Raw genomic sequence first — 19,761 nt, forward strand, 5'->3', positions numbered from 1 at the left:
TGCTGTTCGAATTGACTGCAGTCTCCTCTGTGTTGACTCTTGGTAATTTGTGATAATTTCTTAAATTGAGCGAGTTAAATTTCCACAATTAGGGTGGTGGTGCAAGAAGAGTCAACATAAAAAAAAAGTCTAAAAAGGCACTCCTCTCAAGCCGTGCTCTCAAGTCATGCTTGAAGCCATATGCTTTGATAACTAGACCTTTGATATGCACACGGTGCTCTCCAATATGACACCGTGCCTTTCTGTGCCTTTTAGACAGCACTGTGTCACTACATGCCCTTTTCAGCCCATGTAATGTGCTATTATAACTCCAAATCTATTTGCAAATGAAGTGCCATTTGCTCAAGAGTCAGAAACAGAAAGAAAAGCTATAGCTGGAAATGAGTTTCATTCTTAAATACAATATCTGCTCTCTTACACTCAATGCATCAGCCAATTGTCATTTTAATGTCCGAGGGATGTAGCTAACATCCTTTTACCTACTGTACGTGTGGAAGCAGTGATATCTTTTTCTAGCGTTATGCATTCTGCTCTTATAACGGTTTCGTTCTCTCAAGCGTCAACCCCTGTACAATCAGGGTAAGCCACATAGGGAATAGCAGAGCAGAGGAGCCAGACCTGTCTATTGGTGACTTTCTCTTTTAATTCACCACACTAATCAATTGTACCACCGTTGCCTCGAGGGGTAATTGTATCTTTATACTAACTGGAAGTGAGTAGGAACCCAGGGAAGACAGAGAAGAAGAATGGTGGGAAAAAAAAACAACAAAGATAGGGAGAAGGGGACACGTTTCCCCAGTAAAACCTGATGGTAATCATCCCAATCCGCTTAGCCTCTGTGACTAATGGGGTCTGTTCTTAAGGGACCTGGCACTTTCACTAGGGTGCTATAGAAGCCATTAATGTCTTAACTTATACACCTTCTCAGGGCTGCACAGTAACACATGTACACACATACACACACATTTCCCCCTCACTCACTCTCATACAAATACACACATACACTTACGCAGCCACACTACACTCCTGTTTCATTATCCCAGTGCCTTGTTGGCCTCTGCTCTGCTCCTGCTAGGGAGGTTAAATGCAGGAGAGCTGGGCCAGACTGCATGGTTGGAGGAGAAGGGGACGGGTGGTTGGGGGTGGTGGTGGAGGTGGTGGTGCTGGAGATTTTAGAAGTGGGAGGGGGGACTTGATGAGAAACAGCTGCCCCAGGATGGAGGGGTCTGGATGGGGATTTTGGGTGAGGGAGTTGGGGGGGGGCTGCACAACCCTGGCCTTGAGCGTAGCAAGGCCAGGGTTGTGCTTGGAGGCTTGGGAGTGCAGGGGGAAGTGTGAGTGCCTTGACGCACCCCCATTTCATTCTGCCCATCAGAGTTGGAACAGTCAGAGGCTTCCAGGTCAGACAGGCTCTGACCCCCAGAACCTCTGTCTCCTCACCAATGATGACAGATAAGACCACCACTTCCTTCTGTTAGCCAAGATAATCAGATCCTTTACTTAGAGTGTGACACACACACTCCCCTTCTCTCTCACGTACATATCTCTCCCTCTTTGCCGTTAATTCTCTCCTATGAATTCATGTTCAGCATACATGAGAATAACCAGATATATGTGTGCACTTAACCTACAGTAGATATGGCTTTTCTAATCTGATTTATTGTAAGAAAAAAAAAGAAATCACATTTTGGCTTATAAAAAATTGGCTCATTAGCAGAAAGCATTATCTGTCTCACTAAATAACAGATAAAGAGAACTGGCAGAAATAACTTTCCTGACAGCTTGATTCTAACAGAGCTTGGCAACGACCTTGTATGGTGGCAGGTCAGAGAGGGATCGAGTTGCACTTGTAGTCGCCCCCCTCCACAACAGCTTTTCACGAGCAGTGCAAATCTCACACATTCAACATTCAGCAAGTCGGACGGTTAGTTCATTATTAGTGCCTGGACTTAAGGCTGGGGGCTCCATCCAGAAGGAAGGGGGAAAAGCGGGGGTACATGAATAAGCCTGTAGAAAAAGGGAGAGCAGGGTGGAGGAAGTTTTGACTCACCGGTATAGACGAATCTTCCAGGGGCGCCTTTGCAGAACTGCTTGGACTTGTAGGACAGCGTTACTTCCACAACACCGGGAATGTGCCGAGGTGGAGTCTGGACGCGGATGGCGTGGGGAGTTATGAGCTGGATCACAGAGATTTAAAAAAAGCAAAAGAAAAAAGGGGTATAAGCGGTCATTACTTGCTAGAAAGTTTGTCTTAATAATTATTATTCTAATATTGTGGATGGGTTTCAATTGAGTATAAAATGTGAAATTCTACATCGTACCTCACTCCATACAAGCATGGTGCCGAACACAACTTGTAGGCCATCGAAGAAGTTGTCCCCTATGAGGATGACAGTGGCACCTCCAGTGGTCCATCCCTCACTGGGACTGATAGCCTTGATGCATGGGGTGGCTGCTTATCCAAGACAAAGAGAAGAGCAAATTCAGCACCTAAGCTTCAGCACTAGGCCTCACGTCTCCTTCCACTCAGACACATTACTGCGCCACCTCTACGTTGAGCCCTCCATATCTCTCTCACAAAAGACATATCATGGAAATTGCCCCTGGAAAAAAAATGATGGATTTGTCCTTTAAGGCACGAGAATCAAAATCATTTATCAGTGCGCTGGAGAGATGTAGTTAAGCAGACCCTTCAAATGGTCCACTTCACAAAGGCTAAACGCCAGGCTCACCAGGAAAATGATTTGATGGAGCAAATTATGTGTCAGGGCAAATGTAGCTATCAGAATTGATTAAGCATGCACCCACATGTACAGTAAAATTTCAAAGTTGAACACATCTTAAATGAGTCAAGAATACAGGCTGTTAAAGTGGAAATGACAAGCTAAAGCTTTGCTGGTTCATGTTATTTCATTACCTTTGTTCTTCATGTGCAGTACAGTGCAGGCGGTGAGCGTAGTTTCAGGTTTCATAACGTGAAATGCACTCATGAATTATTCAGATTGTGTTTTTTTTTCTCTCTTTTTGTGATCGATTCAATCCATTTCATATTGTTTATTACAATGCTTTTCATCTGGCATGACTTCTGCTACGTAGCTCTGCCATTCATCAACAGTCTGGGTTGTTATTATAATCTAATTTGAGTGATCTGGTGCCTCACATTCACTGTCATTTGATGTATTACCTTAATATGGTGCTCAGCACAACACTGTGTTTACAACAGAAATAGCATGACAGCTAGCCATAAAATAGCAATATCAAATTTAATCTATTTCCATCAATATCTTTTAACACACTATGAATTGTGCATGTTTTCCCTTTTCCTCAAAATACGAGCAACTATTTTGCAAGTTCCTTTTTTTTCTCTCCCCTTTACAAGCTCACTTCTAAACCTCTATTATCCTTTCCATCCAGTAAGTAAATCACAGTCAGCCATTGTTGTATGGATCACCTCAGACAAGACATCTCCCTTTGTTTGCCTTGCTGTTGGGTCTGTTCAGGTCATGTTTGCTCTCTCTCCGTGCCCATAAAGTGCACACACACACATTGGTACTACAGGGAATCTGACTTTAACAGGCGCTGTTGACTTCATGCTAATCACCTCGTACAGATTTTCATTTGTGAGGCCTGGAGGAGTGACATTTGCTTTCCTTAATTGCGAAGCAGAGCGTCTGAAAGAGGACCAACCCTCTATGGGCATGCTGGGCCCCCTCTAAGGGCCTGACCTTCATCAGTGCGGACGATTACAGCAAATAATTCACCCTTCAAAATTACTGTAAACAAATTGACTTTGGGGATGAGAGAGCGAGGGGGGCAGGAAGGAGGAGGAGGCAAGAAGAGGGCCTGATGGTGACGGTGACTGTTGGGGGACAGCTGCAGCCTGGAACCTGCGACACGCACACACAATCACGCACGCACGCACGCACACAAAACCACACACACGCAAACGCACTACCTCGGAAATCCCAGTGCCCCCTCCCACACGCAGGACCCATGGTGAGGCAGCGACTGAGGCCCTAAGCCGTCCACCCTTCTGCCTAAAAATTTGCATATGTCTCAATGCACAGACAGAGAGGGAAGCATGTGCTGAATGGGGACCGTGGCGAAGTGGATTACACAGTCAGCGCAGGCGATCTGATGACAGACACGCACAATGCCCCCTCAGCAGATGATAGGCATCATGAGGAGTGGACGGATGAGGATGCAAAGAGCCGCCCTGCCGCTCTGAGTGTTGCACCACTAAGTCTTTTGCAAACTTTGGGCTACAGCTGAGGAAATTCACTGAATTTGAATTCATATGTCATGGCTTGTTTTGGGGGCTCTTTTGTCTCTCTCTCTCTGTTTGCTAAAACGTTACCCTTGTCCATTTTTGTTTGTTTGCTTGACTTTTTTTTTTCCAAGATCGCCTTCGCTGTGAATTGATCGCGGGGTGCTGATCTGGGATCTGCTCTAATCTTTGTCGTTTCTGGTTAGGGTTAGCCGCGGAGGACGTCAAAACGGATCCAAGATCTGAGCGGAGGAGGTCCTAGCTCTAGTATTGTGACACTCAAACAGGTCTGATGTGGCCCCGTGAAGCCGTCCTTTGTTCTGCCTGCTGAAATGTGTTGTAATTGTGCTGTGGGATGTCCAGATGGTCGGTTGATAGTGCAGCTGATGGGATTATACCTTTTACCTCTCCCTGGGCCATCTGTTCCCTTTGACTCTCTCTCTCTCTCTTTCTCTCTCGCTCACTCTCAGCCTCTCTCTCTCATACTCTCTCCTTCTCTTTCTCCTTTCCTCCTCTCCTTTTTCCCCCCTTCTTTTCTCCTTCTCTTTCTTCCTCTTAGGCCCAGCAGTCTGGATTCACTTGTCTTTATTGCATAAACCCTAACAGCATTACAGCCACTTGGCATGCAAATGAGGCAGGCGCTGCAGGCTCTATGCTGAGTCTCCTATATTGTCTGGGGCTCTATAATGGTGGAACTGAGCTAAGGAACGTGTGTGTGCGCGAGTGTGTCTGAGTAAGTGAGAAAGAGAGAGAGAGAGAGAAATTCTGTGTGTGTCAGTGCTGGTTGTTCGTGTGTGTCTGTGTGTGTGTGTGTGTGGGGGGGGGGTGCTCTGTGTGAAAGACTCAGCTATTTGTGAGCATGTTTATGCACCTTTGAGCCTGAATCTATACATGTTTGAGTGACAGGCAGCCACAAAGAACATCCATGTCTGAATGCATAATATGCTTGTTGTGTGACAGTACACACAAGTGAACAAAAATGTCACATGGCGAGATTCAGTCTGTCATCCACAGGCTGTGGCCCCTCTGTGCCAACAGGGGGCAGCACTTCTTGATCAATGCGAGGCAGTCGTGCAAGTGCGGTGTGAGCCGAGAGGAAGGATGCCTCTGTGTTTCAGCCACACAGTCAGTCAGCCAGTCACATATCTAAGGCTTCTCGCCCAGTGAACTCCCAAGGAAGAATGTGTTGCTAATTTAAAGCATGCTGTCTGCCTGCTAGTTGTCAAAGCAGTGTGGAGGACATGGCTGGAATTACATTTTATGACCGGCTCTCCTTTTCTCATGTGTCACATTTCTGTTTGTTAAAGGTGACGCAAACAAAGTGAGCAATCGCAGTTGATGCATGTTAAATTAGTTTGTTATGGAGCCGAGCCTAAGAGGGAGGGAGGGGGGAAAAAAGAGAAAAAACAAATCTCAACTTGTGTGAGCACACACAGTTAAGCAGAGGGAAGGTGTGTTAAAGTTATTAGACAAAGACATGTTCAACTGGGCGGTTGACAATGGCTTCTTTTCTTGCTTTACGGGGTGTCACTCTGCTGCTTTGAAGAGTGTGGTGAAGGGTAGAATAAAAAAGGATGGGTTAGGGTAACCTGTAAAGAACACGAGCGTGCACACACGCACACACACACACAACGCAGGGGGTCCCATGGGAGCGGGGGAACATGGAGGCGAGGGCTCAACCTCTTTAATTGCTCTCCTCATTAAGAAACTGGTTGCTAGGCGATCCACACCTATCGTGTCATAAACGTGAAACACACAAACAGAACGTCAGGGAACATAATGACTTTGGTGCTCCGGGCAGGACTTTAATTATTTGATTTTGTTCTCCAGTAGAGGAGTCATTAATAAAGACAAAAACAAATAGATTAGCTTTTCCCCCACTAGGACTGGAGAGCACTGAGATATATTAATTGTCTGGTCTTTTTTTTTTTCTTTTTTTTTTGTATTAGTCGTTGTTGTATTAAACATTACATTTGCTTTTGGTGATAGAACCATTAATGCCCATTAATGTGTAGAGAAGCTTGTTTTAGTCAGTGGTGTATATAAACTGTTTGCCCAGCCATAATTGGCCCTTGAAATCTGAAAATAAGCAATTTGCACAATTGGGCTAAGTCAGTTAACTTTTCTTTCTTTTCTTTTTTTCCTTGCAGTCTTTCAGCTGTGTGTGCTCCCATCTGCAAGCGGAGGCCACAAGGGTCAGAAGGTTATGTTTAGTGCATTTTACTTTTTGGATTTCCCATGGTTTGGTGGTCCTACTTTTCTCTCTTTTGGCTGAGAAGGCAATCAGTCTATCATATGGAATCAGTTGGAAGAAAAACAGTAAGTTCTGTTTTTCTCATAGGCCACCCCCCACACCCCTTCTCTCCTCCTCTCTCTTTCTCTCTGTTTCACACACACACACACACACACACACACACACACACACACACACACACACACACACACACACACACAAGCAACCCCCCTTACCTCCCCCCTCTTTTCTGTCTTTCTCCTTCCTCCCCCTGTTTCAGTTCTCTCACAGCTAAAACTGCAGAACCCAGTGGCAGGAAATTGACCTCACAGCCAAATTCTTCAGCAATTTGATCATGTTTCACATTGGCTTTTAAGACAAATGTAGGTGCGTAAGGAGACTGGAAGTAGTATAACATTTTAAAAGAGTGAATTAGTCCGAGTATTATCATCTTCGCTGGCGATACTGAAATGATAAACACTGACTAATGCATGTTGCTTCCAATCAAGACATAACAGCAGGTATGAGTGAGGCCAAAAGCAACTTAAAAAGTGAAAAAAAATGAAAGTGATGGAGGAACGAAAGCTTCTAAGCAACTAGAAGCAACTAGGTGTGTGATCTGGGAGGAAAAAAATGGGAGGATGTCTGAAAGAAACTATGAGAAAAAGGAGCGTAGCAAATTATAAGATGTAAAAATGTGCCTACCATTCTCCAGATAAGGAGGCGTACCTTCTGAAGGGTCGAGTCTGCGAGCCCTTCGCCCATGCTTGGAATTGTTGTGTACAAACATGTTGTCAGAGACAGCCAAGACATGGCCGTCCACATTGACGGTCGTCGATACGACAACCTGCGAGAGGAATTAAAGCAAAACATGTCATTGAGCAAGTTTGAAGGTGATAATAGTACATTTTGGTAAAGGTTTAGGGACATTCTGAGGGATGTATGAATAGTTTGTTGTGTCCAGGTGCTAAAGCTCATGAATTGGTTGTCCTCTTTGGACAGATCACATTACATCAACCTCCCCTCCCTGCCATTTCCTTTTTTCTTTTTACTGTCGTGCATTTGTGTACAGCTAATTGACATTTCAATCACTAAAATACCATTTCCGTTTACCCACTCTACCAACTGTCATCATAGGCGAAGCTCGGTATTATTGATCAGCTTGTCCATCTCTTTGAGGATGGAAGGCCTCCCTTTTAAAATATTACTGGAGTCATTAGCAACTGAACAGTGCTCTATCCCATCTCTCAGCAAACATTTTACTAGGATCAAATTCCAAGCCATACTCCATATTTCATAATGCTTATTTTTGTTGTTGTTTTTTTGGCTACCACATTCCAAACAGTGAGCCACATGTGAATGGCCAAAGTGTTTTTGAGCCGGAAACAGAGAGCCCCTCTCAGGTTTGCTTCGCCGGTAAGTGACCTCGGTGTAGCAGTGGAATTTAGGGGGGTGCTTTTTTTGGTTGGTTTGGGGTAGGTGGGGGTATAGGGAGAGGAGGGGAGAGAAGGGGAAGTGAAAGAGCTCCATTCTTGTGAGCAGGTTCAGAGCTGGGCCAAGCTGAGGATGATGGATTGGGCCCTTTCTGGCCTCCAGCTGGTTTTGGGGTAATAAGAAGAGTGGAAGGCATGCAGAATACACAACTTTAGCCAGAGAAACACCTACGGTGGCACATCTGGGAAATCTATTTAGGGCAAATGACATACTAACTGCTGGAATAAAGGCAATCGATGATAATAAAAAGTAAAAACATCTTCTGTTTTGGGAAAATAATATAGTTACACAAAAAGAGTGATGCAAAAAGTTCTTGCATTCCTTTTGACATATAGGAGTGAGAGGTGAAAGCCCTTGGTGGCTGTCACGCATCAGTCCACATTCAGCCTGAGGGAAGATTTGAAGAGGCAGGGGAGGTCTGATGGTAGTGACATCAGGAGGGGACACCCTGTCTTGTCTGTTTCATATCTGGGTTTCCTCCTGGAGGATGCTGGCTTATGTGTCTATCACAAAACAGTGCTGCCAGTGACGGCCGTCCTCCTGTAGGCTGTCGTTACCCTGATAGGACAAATCACACTAAACTCTCACTGTCTCACCTTGACCTAGTGGGCTGCTTGTGGTGATGTGGGCTGCTGAGTAGGATAGGTAGACAAATGGAACAACAGGGAGTCAATCATTTGAAGGCTTAACTATTTGACACTTTAGATAAGACTGAGTTAAGAGACGGTAAAAATGTATTTTAACTGGCAGTATTTTGTTAGCTTACAATAATGTTTTCTTATTTTTTTTAAAAGCATGGTTTTGACATAAAGTACATGCATATGTGGATAAACATATATGCAAGGGTTCCTAGCGTGTATCCCATCTATCTATCTATATGTCTATGTGTGTGTGTCTGCCTGTGGGCGTGCTTGCAGATATGCGTGTGCAAGAAGGTATGCGTTTCCACTGCCAGACAGTTCGTGAGTTAACACTGTTGTTACATTTGGTTGGATCGTCCTCCCCTCTGTGCAGAGGCTCAGAAAGCTGTCAGGGACACAATTGATGGCACTCTTAAATCCTATATCCTTATTTGTGTCAGATGGTATTCCCTAATAAATATTCTGTCCAAGAGCACACAGGACACAAAATCCCTCTCTCTCTCTCTTTGCCTGGTTTTTGCCTCCTTCAGTGCCAATAATAAAAATGTATTCATATGTGAATCTGTGTCAGTGTGACTTAGTATAGTGGAGCAGCTGTGGCTGTGCATTTGCACACCTGTGTGTGTGAGAGCGTGCGTGTCTGCAAAAAGAGAGCGAGACAGTGAAAGACAGGGACAGAAATAGAGCATATGTGTGAAATAGATTTCAGTCACCTGGAATCTGCGCATGTCTCGTGGATTCCCTGCATTCTTCAGACAGTTCTGATTGCACTTGAGAAAGAACTTTAGGAAGAATCTGTGAGAGAGCAGAAAAGAAAAAGCAAAAATATTAATTATACTTTTGAAGCTGGAATTTTAGCTGGCGAGGTGACAGAATATTTCAACAGGATTTCTCAAGCACACCCATTTTCCACATTCATTCATTCACCGTGTGAGCATCACGGTATCTCGGTTTGAGAAGTCGCACTCTTTATTATTCTTTCAAAATCTAGAGCTGTTTGTGATCTCATCCTCTCACCTGAGTTCACGGGTCTTTCCCAACTCCCATCTGCCACTAACATATAGGAAGTCACTTGATATTCCACCCACCGCTTTAATCCCAGGACACCCCCTGTGCAATTAAAGTTCTCCTGTTCAATAGGGAAGCAAATGAGGCCCACCTGTGACCAGGTCTTGTTTGAAGAGCATCAGGGATAAAGGACCTAACAAGGTGAGAGCGCGCCACAAAACTTATAGTCCTGTCAGGCAATTAGGCGGACACTCCTGGGACCACCGTATGCCACACACACACACACACGCGCACAGACAGACACACATACACACACATAACGCATACACACACCCATGTTCTTGTGGGTGGGTGAGGCAATTATGCCACAAATTACAACCTGGCTAATCGTCTCTGAACAAATGTCACGTCTGAGTGAGATCTGGGCTTGCTTAGTTTGTAAGCCGCCTTCTCAGGTCTTGCTGAATTTATTGATAAGCCCTCGTACTGAGAGTTCTATATCAGATGAGGCTTTACAGACATCAAATAGTTAAAGAGAGGAAAACTAAAAACAAGACCAATAAGAGAAATTATCTCAGATGTAGCCCATTGTGTAAAATCCCGCACAACCACACAGAATAAACAATGAAATCGACTTGTTGTTTTTGCAAATTCTCCCCACAGAATCATGACTGATTGCGCCTTTGCTTTCTCCGATTCTTTATAAATACAGTGCTGTGATATTTATTTTTCATCACATTGCACTAGCATTACTATATGCAATACTGCGGTTTTCATTGTAATACTAACTTGACTCACAGAATTGCAGCGGCTCATTGGATTACCATAGATTGCACCATAGATTGCACGGACATTTCATTCAGCTAAATACAGTGGCTTGTGTGGCCTGCGAGGACGCTTTCACAACACTTAAGACTTCTCGTTCGCCCAGTGGGATCCTGGCCAAGCCATAAATCAGAGTCTGAAATGACCCTTCTAACCCCGGCCACATTAACACATGCACTGGTCATTTAGAAGCGTTCTTCGATAGACTCCTATACCTTGTGCTTCGCGGAGGGCCCAGGAGGGAGAGGAGAGGTGAGAAAATATTTTCACTCCACATCCAAGAAGCTTTGGCTTGGACATCAATAAAAGACGTTTTAACCCATGCCAGAATGCTGATTGCCTGTCGGTGTGTGGTGAGGCCATAAAAAACCTGACTTGTCATTAGTGCATTTCGCTTGATTGTGTTCACTGTGTTTTCGGGTTGCATCTGTTGGCTGATCATCAAAATGACCATTATGTACTCTAATTCCCTGACCCTGTTTTTATTTCCCCAAAGAGCCATAATGTAGAGCAGCAGACATCTGCGGAAAGCAGACCTGAAATACGACTTTTATTTGTCTGTCGCCTCTCATATAGATTGGGCAAGGCGGGTGGTGCATATTTGTGTGCGCGTGTGCACACATCTACATGCATATGTGCGTGCAGGCATGCGCACGTACATCCATCACCAGTTGGTAAACAATTTATGTCAAAGCAAGAGATAGAATATATTTCCCAAGCAATGCATTGACTTCATAAAAGAAACACATTACTTTCAGAGTTAGTCTTGTCTCTTTTCTGGGATACTTTAATGCTTTTACATACTGTTCCCACTACAGCAAAACCAAAAGTTAAGAAACAATAAACACAAGAAATTGAGTGCCCACGCTATCATAAAGTAGCTCCTTTATGTTTACTGTTATGAAGGCAATTAAGCACAATTTCTCTCCTAAAAAGATAAGCTTAATTTTCATAGTCCACAGCAGTGGCAGCGCTATAGCATCCATTACATTTGAGTTGGTTAAGATTCTCCATGAGCACAGTGCAAATTGGTCCTTGGTGAAAAGGAGAGCAATTAAGACAAGGCCCCTCTCTCTCTCTTTTACTTCTTAAATATCTACAGAAGTTTGTGCTGGTGTTTTGGCACGCACAGAGACAAAAGGAGGTTGTTTAATTGTTTTTTAATGGGATATCAAGTCGTCGCTGCCATTAGATGTTGGCAATGGAGGGCAAAGGGGGATAGAGAGAAAGAATGAACTGCAATTAGGTTTGATTAAAGCTATCCTTCTCAATAATCAGCTGTTCTGACAGGACAGGGGGACCCTGGTGGCCGCTGAGATGGAGGAAGGTGTTGAGTGATATTAAGGCCAATGAAGGGGATATTAACATGGCTAATTAAAGCTCTTCCAAAGCCGGGAGAGGAGGCTCTCAGTGGACCGCACTGGATGAAATAATCGGCCAAGGCAGCTATCAGTTGGAGGAGAGCGAGAGAGAGAAAGGGTGTATGGGAAGGGGTGGGGTGGGCTGGGGTGTAGTCCATCTGAGAGAAAGAGAGGAGTAGAGGGAAGGAAAGAGGGAGGCGTAGAGGAAAACTACGAAGTGTGAAGGAAGACAAAGAGGAAGACATTGACAGGCATATAGAGAAAGACTTTCAGTGTAGCCACAGAAGCTCATTCTGACATCAACCCTCTCTGTCTGCATGCCCGAAGTCTGCCAGTATAACTAAGACCTGACATCAGCTTTTATCTCCGACAGCTAGTCATACAGGTCCACAAATCAACATTAAAACAATCCTGCTCATGCCTTGGTCTAAGGCAATTAATACGATTCTCCTGTAGTACCTCCATGCTCGCCCACTGCTGAAGCTACTAATCATGCCATAATGATTTCTCTCCCTCTGGTCAAAGGGGAAATAGATTGTCTCTTTAGTAATGCAGCAGGCTCTGCGCCTTCCACTCCCTGGCTTCACAGACCCGGTAATTGAGGAGAAAAAGGCCGACTTTGGCACTTTGACTGATTTGAGGGCTGCTAGACCCTCTTATCTTTACTCTGATCATTTTAGGCTGACACTCAAAGGAAGACCCATCGCCCTAATTCTAGCTCACCCTCTCCCATCATCAAACAGAAGAGGAATAGGAAAAAAAGAAGAGAGGGAGAGGGGGGAAAAAAACAAACAGGCGAGGTGAGGAAGGCCCTCTCTCGTTTAAATGACCAACTTAATTGCCGGGTTGATGTCACTCATGCATAAATGTCCATTCCTTTGATTTGAGTGAAGAGGGCAAATAAGGATAATGTTATATTATTAAGAAGGCTCTATCGACAGTGGAGGCTCGCTGTCCTGTCAATTTCATTCACATTTTTTTCATCCATTTCTTTTTCGGATTTTTTTATGACTTACAAAAAAAAGTCAGCTTTTTTTAAAACGTGTTTTCACCCACCAGTTTCTTTAGTTGCTTACATGAGGATATATTTTCCGTTCTCTAATAGTACACCTTGTTCTTATTGTTCAAAAGAGCTTGCCCATATTTACTTAGGCTGCTACACAATACACTGACAGATGGCCATGGTTTCTGTAAGAGTCAGGTATTGACAACTCTAAGCTCCTGATTGGTGCCCCGGCACTAATGACTAGCATGCAGTGTCCACAGCCGGCAGCCATGACAGTGAGGTCATCCGTTGCAGGGCGGTGAGTATCGATCACCACCCAGCTCCAGCCCATCAGGCCCCAGCTGCCTCCCAGACTCAATGGGCCCCTGTTACAGGAGCCCTGTAAGAAAACGGTTCCCAACACCAGACTACAATCTGCTGACACCAGATCTCTACGCTGAGATAGTAGTACACGGGTCAATAGCGTATCGGATTTCCAAAACGCCAGGGTCTTAATGTCAAGCCTCCTGCCTTCCCTACCTACTGCTCCAGTTATTAGGCACTTCACTGAACTGCATTCAGATCCCTGTTGTGACAAGGCGGAGCAGGTAAAACGAGAAATAGAGACACTTATAGATCTTAATCTTCCCGAACACTTATTTATGCAACTGAGTGGGCTTGGATATATGTGCCAGTTAAGTCCCTGGGAGGGTGAACTGAGCTCCGTGGCCATTCCCATCGTATTCATGTTTGCCACTGTCTTCTCTCGTCAAGCAGAGCTGTTTTTCTCGCCTTAGCTGAAGTAAACCACAGCACATTAACAATATTTGCTCTACCCCTGTACAAGCGCCAAGGGACCAGACCCACAGATCCTATCACTTCTTTATCGGGGAACAAGTGCCTCACTATCCAACCTTATTGGGTTTGGAAGATTAACCCCTTCCACTCACGGGCTCTGCCCGTCTCCTCCGAGAGCAGCAAGGCAGATGTCACTGTGATTATTATTGTTCGGCATCAAATATCCCAACAACGTGTCTCAAAGAATTTATTGGGTATTTCCAAGGCCTTTTTTGTTTTCATTTCTTTATTTTTTCCTGCTGCTATTGTCAGTTCATTTTGTTGTTTCATATTTCATATTTTTGTTGGTGGTATGTGTGTTGTGAGGGTGTCACAAATAATTTATGTGCTTCCTCTGCACCGTAAGATGTAGCTGTGTCCCTCCATTCATCCCTCTTTACCCTCTCCTCCACCATCCCCCTTTCTCTCTAATGGGCAGAGTGGCATTGACATTATTTCACTTGAGGATCCCTCACTCTGTCAATCCCTCTTCATTTACTCCATGGCTACAGGACTCATTATTGTATCTCTTCCTCCTTCTCTCCCTCTCTCGCACTCTCACTCATTCTCCTCACCTCCTGTCTCTCTCGCTCTCTAACTATCCCTCTCCCTCACTGGACACTGTTAGTTTCTTACTTAAGAGAATCGCTCGTCTTCACAAATGGTTTCACGTCAAACCCACTCCTAGCCAGCCCCCACTGATTCCCTTCAGGCTTTGGCACAGGTTTACTGTAACAGATTAGACGAAGACTCGAAGCTCCTGCTAACTATCCATCACTTGCTAACAGTGGACTAAGGCTGTGTGCTTTATGCAGCTTTTAGCTCCAGCCCGCCACATACTGCATGTTTAGCCCCAAGCTTTCTCTCTGCCTCTCCCATCCCCTCACATCAAGATACTGCTGAGGCTGTGTACTGTTGCACGCTGTTCTTTGTTTTACTCTGAATACAGCTTTTTCTCTACTAGGACTTTGAACACAATATAATAAGACACAAAACATAAATAATTCTGCGTTGTTTTGTCTTGCACGGCCCTGTTGTAAAAACGAATAAAACACTGGTTGCTGCTATAGTGCCGGCATCATCTACATCCAAACTGGAACTCCTAGATTTTACTTAATCATAAGCACCACAGAAATGTGATGATGATTACTGATAATGACCGTGACAGTCTGAGTGTTCCTCATGAGGTGGCTGACATTACAAAAATAATCACGTACATCCACAATACAGCCCTGAGGAATATTTACTCTGCTCACCAGCTGGACGGCATAGAGGTATCTCCAGGTTATTTTTCTGCAGGAGGAGAAATATGGTGCTTTGATTACTGGTCAGCGTTGGAGCTTGAGGCCTTGAGGAAATACCAGTCAGCACCTCCCTGCACTAGTGAGATGGAAGATAAGCATATGTTGGAGTAACTGGCCAGGGTGAATAGTAGTATTTAGGGTGTTGGACGTGGGGTTCTGGAAGGCCCCAGAGCGGGTTTACAATGAGAGCCATACACCGCCGCCGTCTCTCTCCTGTGGCACCTTGGAGTGATCAGACCCAGGCAAGACGGAGAGGAACACATCTGTACAGGCAAGGCCGGCAGGGGGGCTTTGACCATTTACAGAAAGCCTTGCTGGACCCAGCAGGCCAGCAGGGGCTAATTTGCATGCGTATGTATATGAGCGTTTGTTTGTGTGTAACATATAGGTCAGTGAGTCAGTGGTTTTGCTGTCTGCCCATGCATGCTCAAATGTATGCAAGTGTATTTCGGCATTGTATTATTACTAATGTATAATACATACATCTAAAGTGGCTGTCAAAACTGGTAAGCCATCATGAAACATGAGGCTGCGACATCGGCACCACATTAACGCATTCTCAGAAGAGTTTAAAAAAAAACACCCACTGTGGACTGTCATGTAGGTGGTGGGGGGTATAAAGATAGGAAGACAGAGAGCGGGTCGGTGCTTAAAGCTAACAGGTAACCTTTCTGTGCACCTAGGACAAAGGCAGGGGGAAAAAGAAAATGTCAAATTAAGAGAGGCCAGGCAGAGAGACGTGGCTGCCATATTTGTGTGAAAGCCCAGTGCTGTTGGCAGCAGAGATGGCTGCTTTCTGATTCATCTGGGGCCGTATGGCAAAGCTTTGTCAGTCTGTGCGAGGTATAAATAATTCAGGGTGAGAGATGGCAATTACAGGGCCCTGCACAACCAAAATGAATATTTTATAAGGACTAAAACTGCCCTGGAATGAATCACACACATGGAGTCACACACACATACACACTCACACGTGCACACACGAGCGTAAGTGAATGTGCACACGCGCACACATGAGACCAAACACACACACACACAAAGGTAGCACATATGAACCCATGGCATAGCTGTTGCATTGTTGACAAAAAACAATTCTATTATATAAACCCCCGCTTTTATGGCTTAATAATTTTTAATATTCTCGTGCGCATGTGTAAAATTTGGCACGATATTTAGTTAAGGGGTGTGTTATATTCATTTATCCGTGTTCTTATTCTGTTATGGAAAAGAAAAAAACAATTCACCACAAACAAATACACATTTAAGATTTTAGTGAGCTACCCAGGAGCCCGAGTGAAATCCATTAGCTAAATAAATTCTAAAAAGTGTTGCAAATATATAGGAAAGATCTACAGAAAAAGCAGTCTCCAGAGACCCAGAGCCTTTACTTTTGACCCTGTAAATATGGTCTTTGTGTGTGAGCATAGAGGGGGTGGAGGTGGTGGTGGTGGTGTGTATGTGTGTGTGTGTGTGTGGGGGGGGGGGGGGGGGTAAAATGCTAATGGGAAAAGATTAAACCCAAAAGCCGCCTGGAGCATTTACCTCTAAAAGGTTTTGTCTGTCAGGTTTCCTGCAAAACTCTGTCCTTATAATTCTGAGACAAAAAATAACATTGTTCCAGAGTCCTGAGGACCACAGTGGCTTGGTTGAATGGCCATTGTGTGGGCCTAGCTAATGATACCTTAGCTTTTGTGAGAGGGAGGCCAGGTAGGTCTGTGACATCAGCGCCACACAAGTGCTTCTCTGTCCGGATGTTTAGGGAAGGATTTCGCCGATGGTGGGAAAAGGGTATAAAGAATAAACAGGTCCTGTTTTTGTATCAGCATTTTCAACCCCAAAGCCTAAGATAGGCCAGGTATCTTTTAAAGGAGGAAGAAAAAATTAAGGCAACTTTTTTTTCTTAATCATCCTTTAAATGTGAGGAAATCTGCACACAGGTTTGTGGAGAAACTGCTTCAGCAGAAAATGATGTAATTCCAGGAATCTCTTTTCCTTTTTCCTCCCTCTCTTTTTTTTTTCATATTTCAGCGTGGGCGTTTTGTCAGTCCAAAGGGAAGATGGCAACCCTCTGAGGGAGGAGAGACCCCAAGCATGAAGACACAAGGAACGCATGTGTTGGAAAAAGTGACAGCGAGGCAAATGCTAAGAGAAAGCTGCTTCCTTACCGAAACGCACACTGTTAGCGATATAGCTAGCTGTTGTGAAGGCAGCTGACAAACTCATAGCGTGGCATGTCTCGCCCCGTTTGTGAATTTTCAAAGAGTGTGATTTGCAAATAACATGAGTCTCTGGGCATAGACTGGGCATGTAAGTACGGTGAATAAAGCCCCCCTGCTCTGCTGAGGGAAACCCATACTTGTCAGCTCAGTTCTTTGTCAGGAACCTGACAGATAAATAGACAGTGTTTTGCCGCTCACTCCTCCTGCCTTATGTACACAGAGGCGTGTGTCTGCTTCCACATACAGGTTGACTTGCTTTAGGGGAGGAATTTGTTGAAAGATACCCCACCGCTTCTCAGGGCAATGACTGAAAATATTGTGGGCCACTTCAGACAGCCTCAAACAACAAACAATGGGGGTTGATGTGTAACCAGATAAAACACAGATCGGATAGCTGGGTCTAAGCACCACTACAGGGCTTATTTTTCATGCAAATTACTACTAATGAGCTTCCTGAAATCTGACTAATTATATCAAAGTGATTTCTTTAATTAGTTTGTAATAATTCCTCGCATAAACATCATAGTAAACAGATTAAGCTATATAAAAATATCAATTTGTCACACTTATATGAGACGCCGTGCAGTCGACGCTAATCTAGCTTCTCCAAAATGCCAGAGCAAACATTTATTAAAGAATTAAATATGTACTCAGAGAATGTTTGGTAACATTAAGGGCGTGTATCTTTCACATATTTGTCACGGTTTCCCCGCAAAGATCTCGATAGCATATAAGGAAGAAGCCTGAATAGTGAGTGTCAAGTGGTAAGAGAGGTTTCAGTTAATAATTCAATGCTCCACATAAAGTGCAATATTAAATTCTGTAATTGAAAGTCATAAAAAAGCGTATAAGTATTTAACTCAAACAGAGCTAGTGTTATTGCAATCCAACATCAGAGATTACACCAGTGAGTGACTGCAAGACTGCATGTCAAATCCAAATACCCGTTTGAAAAATAACAGATGACTTCAGAAAAGATAAGAAATTGAATTTATCTACCACTTTACACCTTTTGTTAATCCAGCAACATTCCTAAAACCCCTAAAGAGTAAAAATATCTAATATACTAGCAGTCACGAGAGAACTCGCACGACTACCGATCTTTCTGATACCCTCAATCTGCACTGAGATGGATTAAACATTCAATTTGTTACTCGCCAGACCACCACCTAGGTTCACCACTTACCATACAAATGGAAAACACGCTAGTAATCTATTAGCCTGCCTGGCCTGACACTGTATTATGTTGTATTTGTATTATATTTACTTCAGGGAAATTACGATTCAAGTCATATTTATCTTCATGTGGAAATGTGTGTCTAAATGGAAATCACCTATAGTGCGAGGGTGGATGCAGAGCAATACTAATGTGATCCATGAACCGTGCGATTTAGTCACCCTCTATGGATGCACTATGAGCTGATTCTACATATCAAACATGCTCTCCCCCTGCTAAAGCCCATACCCAGAGCCCCCGATGCTGTTTGATAATTATTACGCTTACATTACAACACAAGACCTTGCCTGTGGAGTTGGAAGAGCCACCCCCTTCCCCGTAAACTAACACACACACACGCTCGCGCGCACACACATGCACACGCACTCTTTGTCATATACAGTAGTAAACAGCTTCCCAGTAAGCTGTTTGCACTTCACTGCCCGCTCTAGGAAATAAAAACAAAGAGCAAATTGGGGGTTTTGCGTCTCAGTGAATAAATAAGGTTGTTTTACTCACAGAATCCATTACCTTTTTAAAACATGCGCCTAATGCGTTGAGCCTTTTCATTCTACAAACAAAGCCTAAATTAGGAATTAAATACATTGGTATTTAGATAACGGCATTAGCTTTATGACATCAATGTAAAAAAGTTGGATGCCATCCATATCATTCCCATGCTTCCATTGTTACGTTAAATTGCAATATTAATCCTGGCTCAAACCAAGGTACTGTGGCTTTTATGCAGTACACTTGAATTATGCTATTGAAGTAATTGATAGTGATTCAGTCATTGAAGGTACTAATCCCATGATTCAGTTCATCTCTCTCAGTGCCATTTACCTCCAGATGTTTAGAGTTTGGGGTAATCAATAAAGAGGGAATAAAGATTGGCATTCACAATACTCCCCTTGACAAGCTCCAGCCGAATGTTTGTCAAGCAAATTAAACACACTTAGACTTTTCACCTGCTCCTACAACGACACCACATATGGCCGTGAAGTTAAAAATAAGAAACTGTGCATACATTACCATGCATAATGCACAACTCCCTCCATTTAATATGCAAATTTTGTAAAATATTACTGAATACCTTCTGTTCGGAATGAATAAATTTGAATTGCAATTAGAATAATCTTGTATAATTAATGAAAACTGTCAATTTTGGTTCCGAAGTAATTTGATTAGCATGTTGATAGGACACTTATCAAGTTCAGTAAACTGTTAGATTAAGAAGATGAAAAAAAAAAGATTCTAAGGATATTTTTCTCAACGGCTCTGACATTTTCCCTTGGCATTGTAAACAAAGACAGTAGCTGGCAAACTTCCTGAATCGAGGGGCGAGAAGGGGAGGGTGCAACAGAAAAAGAG

The 19,761-nt window shown here is 43.8% G+C and overlaps 1 protein-coding gene across 2 annotated transcripts in view; it reads right to left on the reverse strand.

Annotated features, from left to right (window-relative positions):
- Positions 1–19,761, reverse strand: part of LOC146619853 (transcription factor COE3) — a 65,893-nt gene that overhangs the window by 16,665 nt on the left and 29,467 nt on the right. The window contains exons 7-10 of one of the 2 annotated variants that reach the window (XM_085369166.1): positions 9,349–9,430; positions 7,230–7,347; positions 2,322–2,452; positions 2,051–2,177 (exon numbers count right to left, since the gene is read on the reverse strand). In XM_085369166.1, coding sequence (XP_085225292.1) covers positions 2,051–2,177; positions 2,322–2,452; positions 7,230–7,347; positions 9,349–9,430 — 458 coding nt within the window. Of the gene's footprint in view, positions 1–2,050; positions 2,178–2,321; positions 2,456–7,229; positions 7,348–9,348; positions 9,431–19,761 lie in introns of both variants that reach the window. The other variant, XM_085369164.1, reaches the window with a different exon arrangement.

This window comes from Diplotaxodon limnothrissa, linkage group LG13 (genome assembly GCF_057381915.1).
Source record: "Diplotaxodon limnothrissa isolate DT_005_m linkage group LG13, D_limnothrissa_male_GT1.1, whole genome shotgun sequence".
NCBI classification, from domain to species: domain Eukaryota; kingdom Metazoa; phylum Chordata; class Actinopteri; order Cichliformes; family Cichlidae; genus Diplotaxodon; species Diplotaxodon limnothrissa.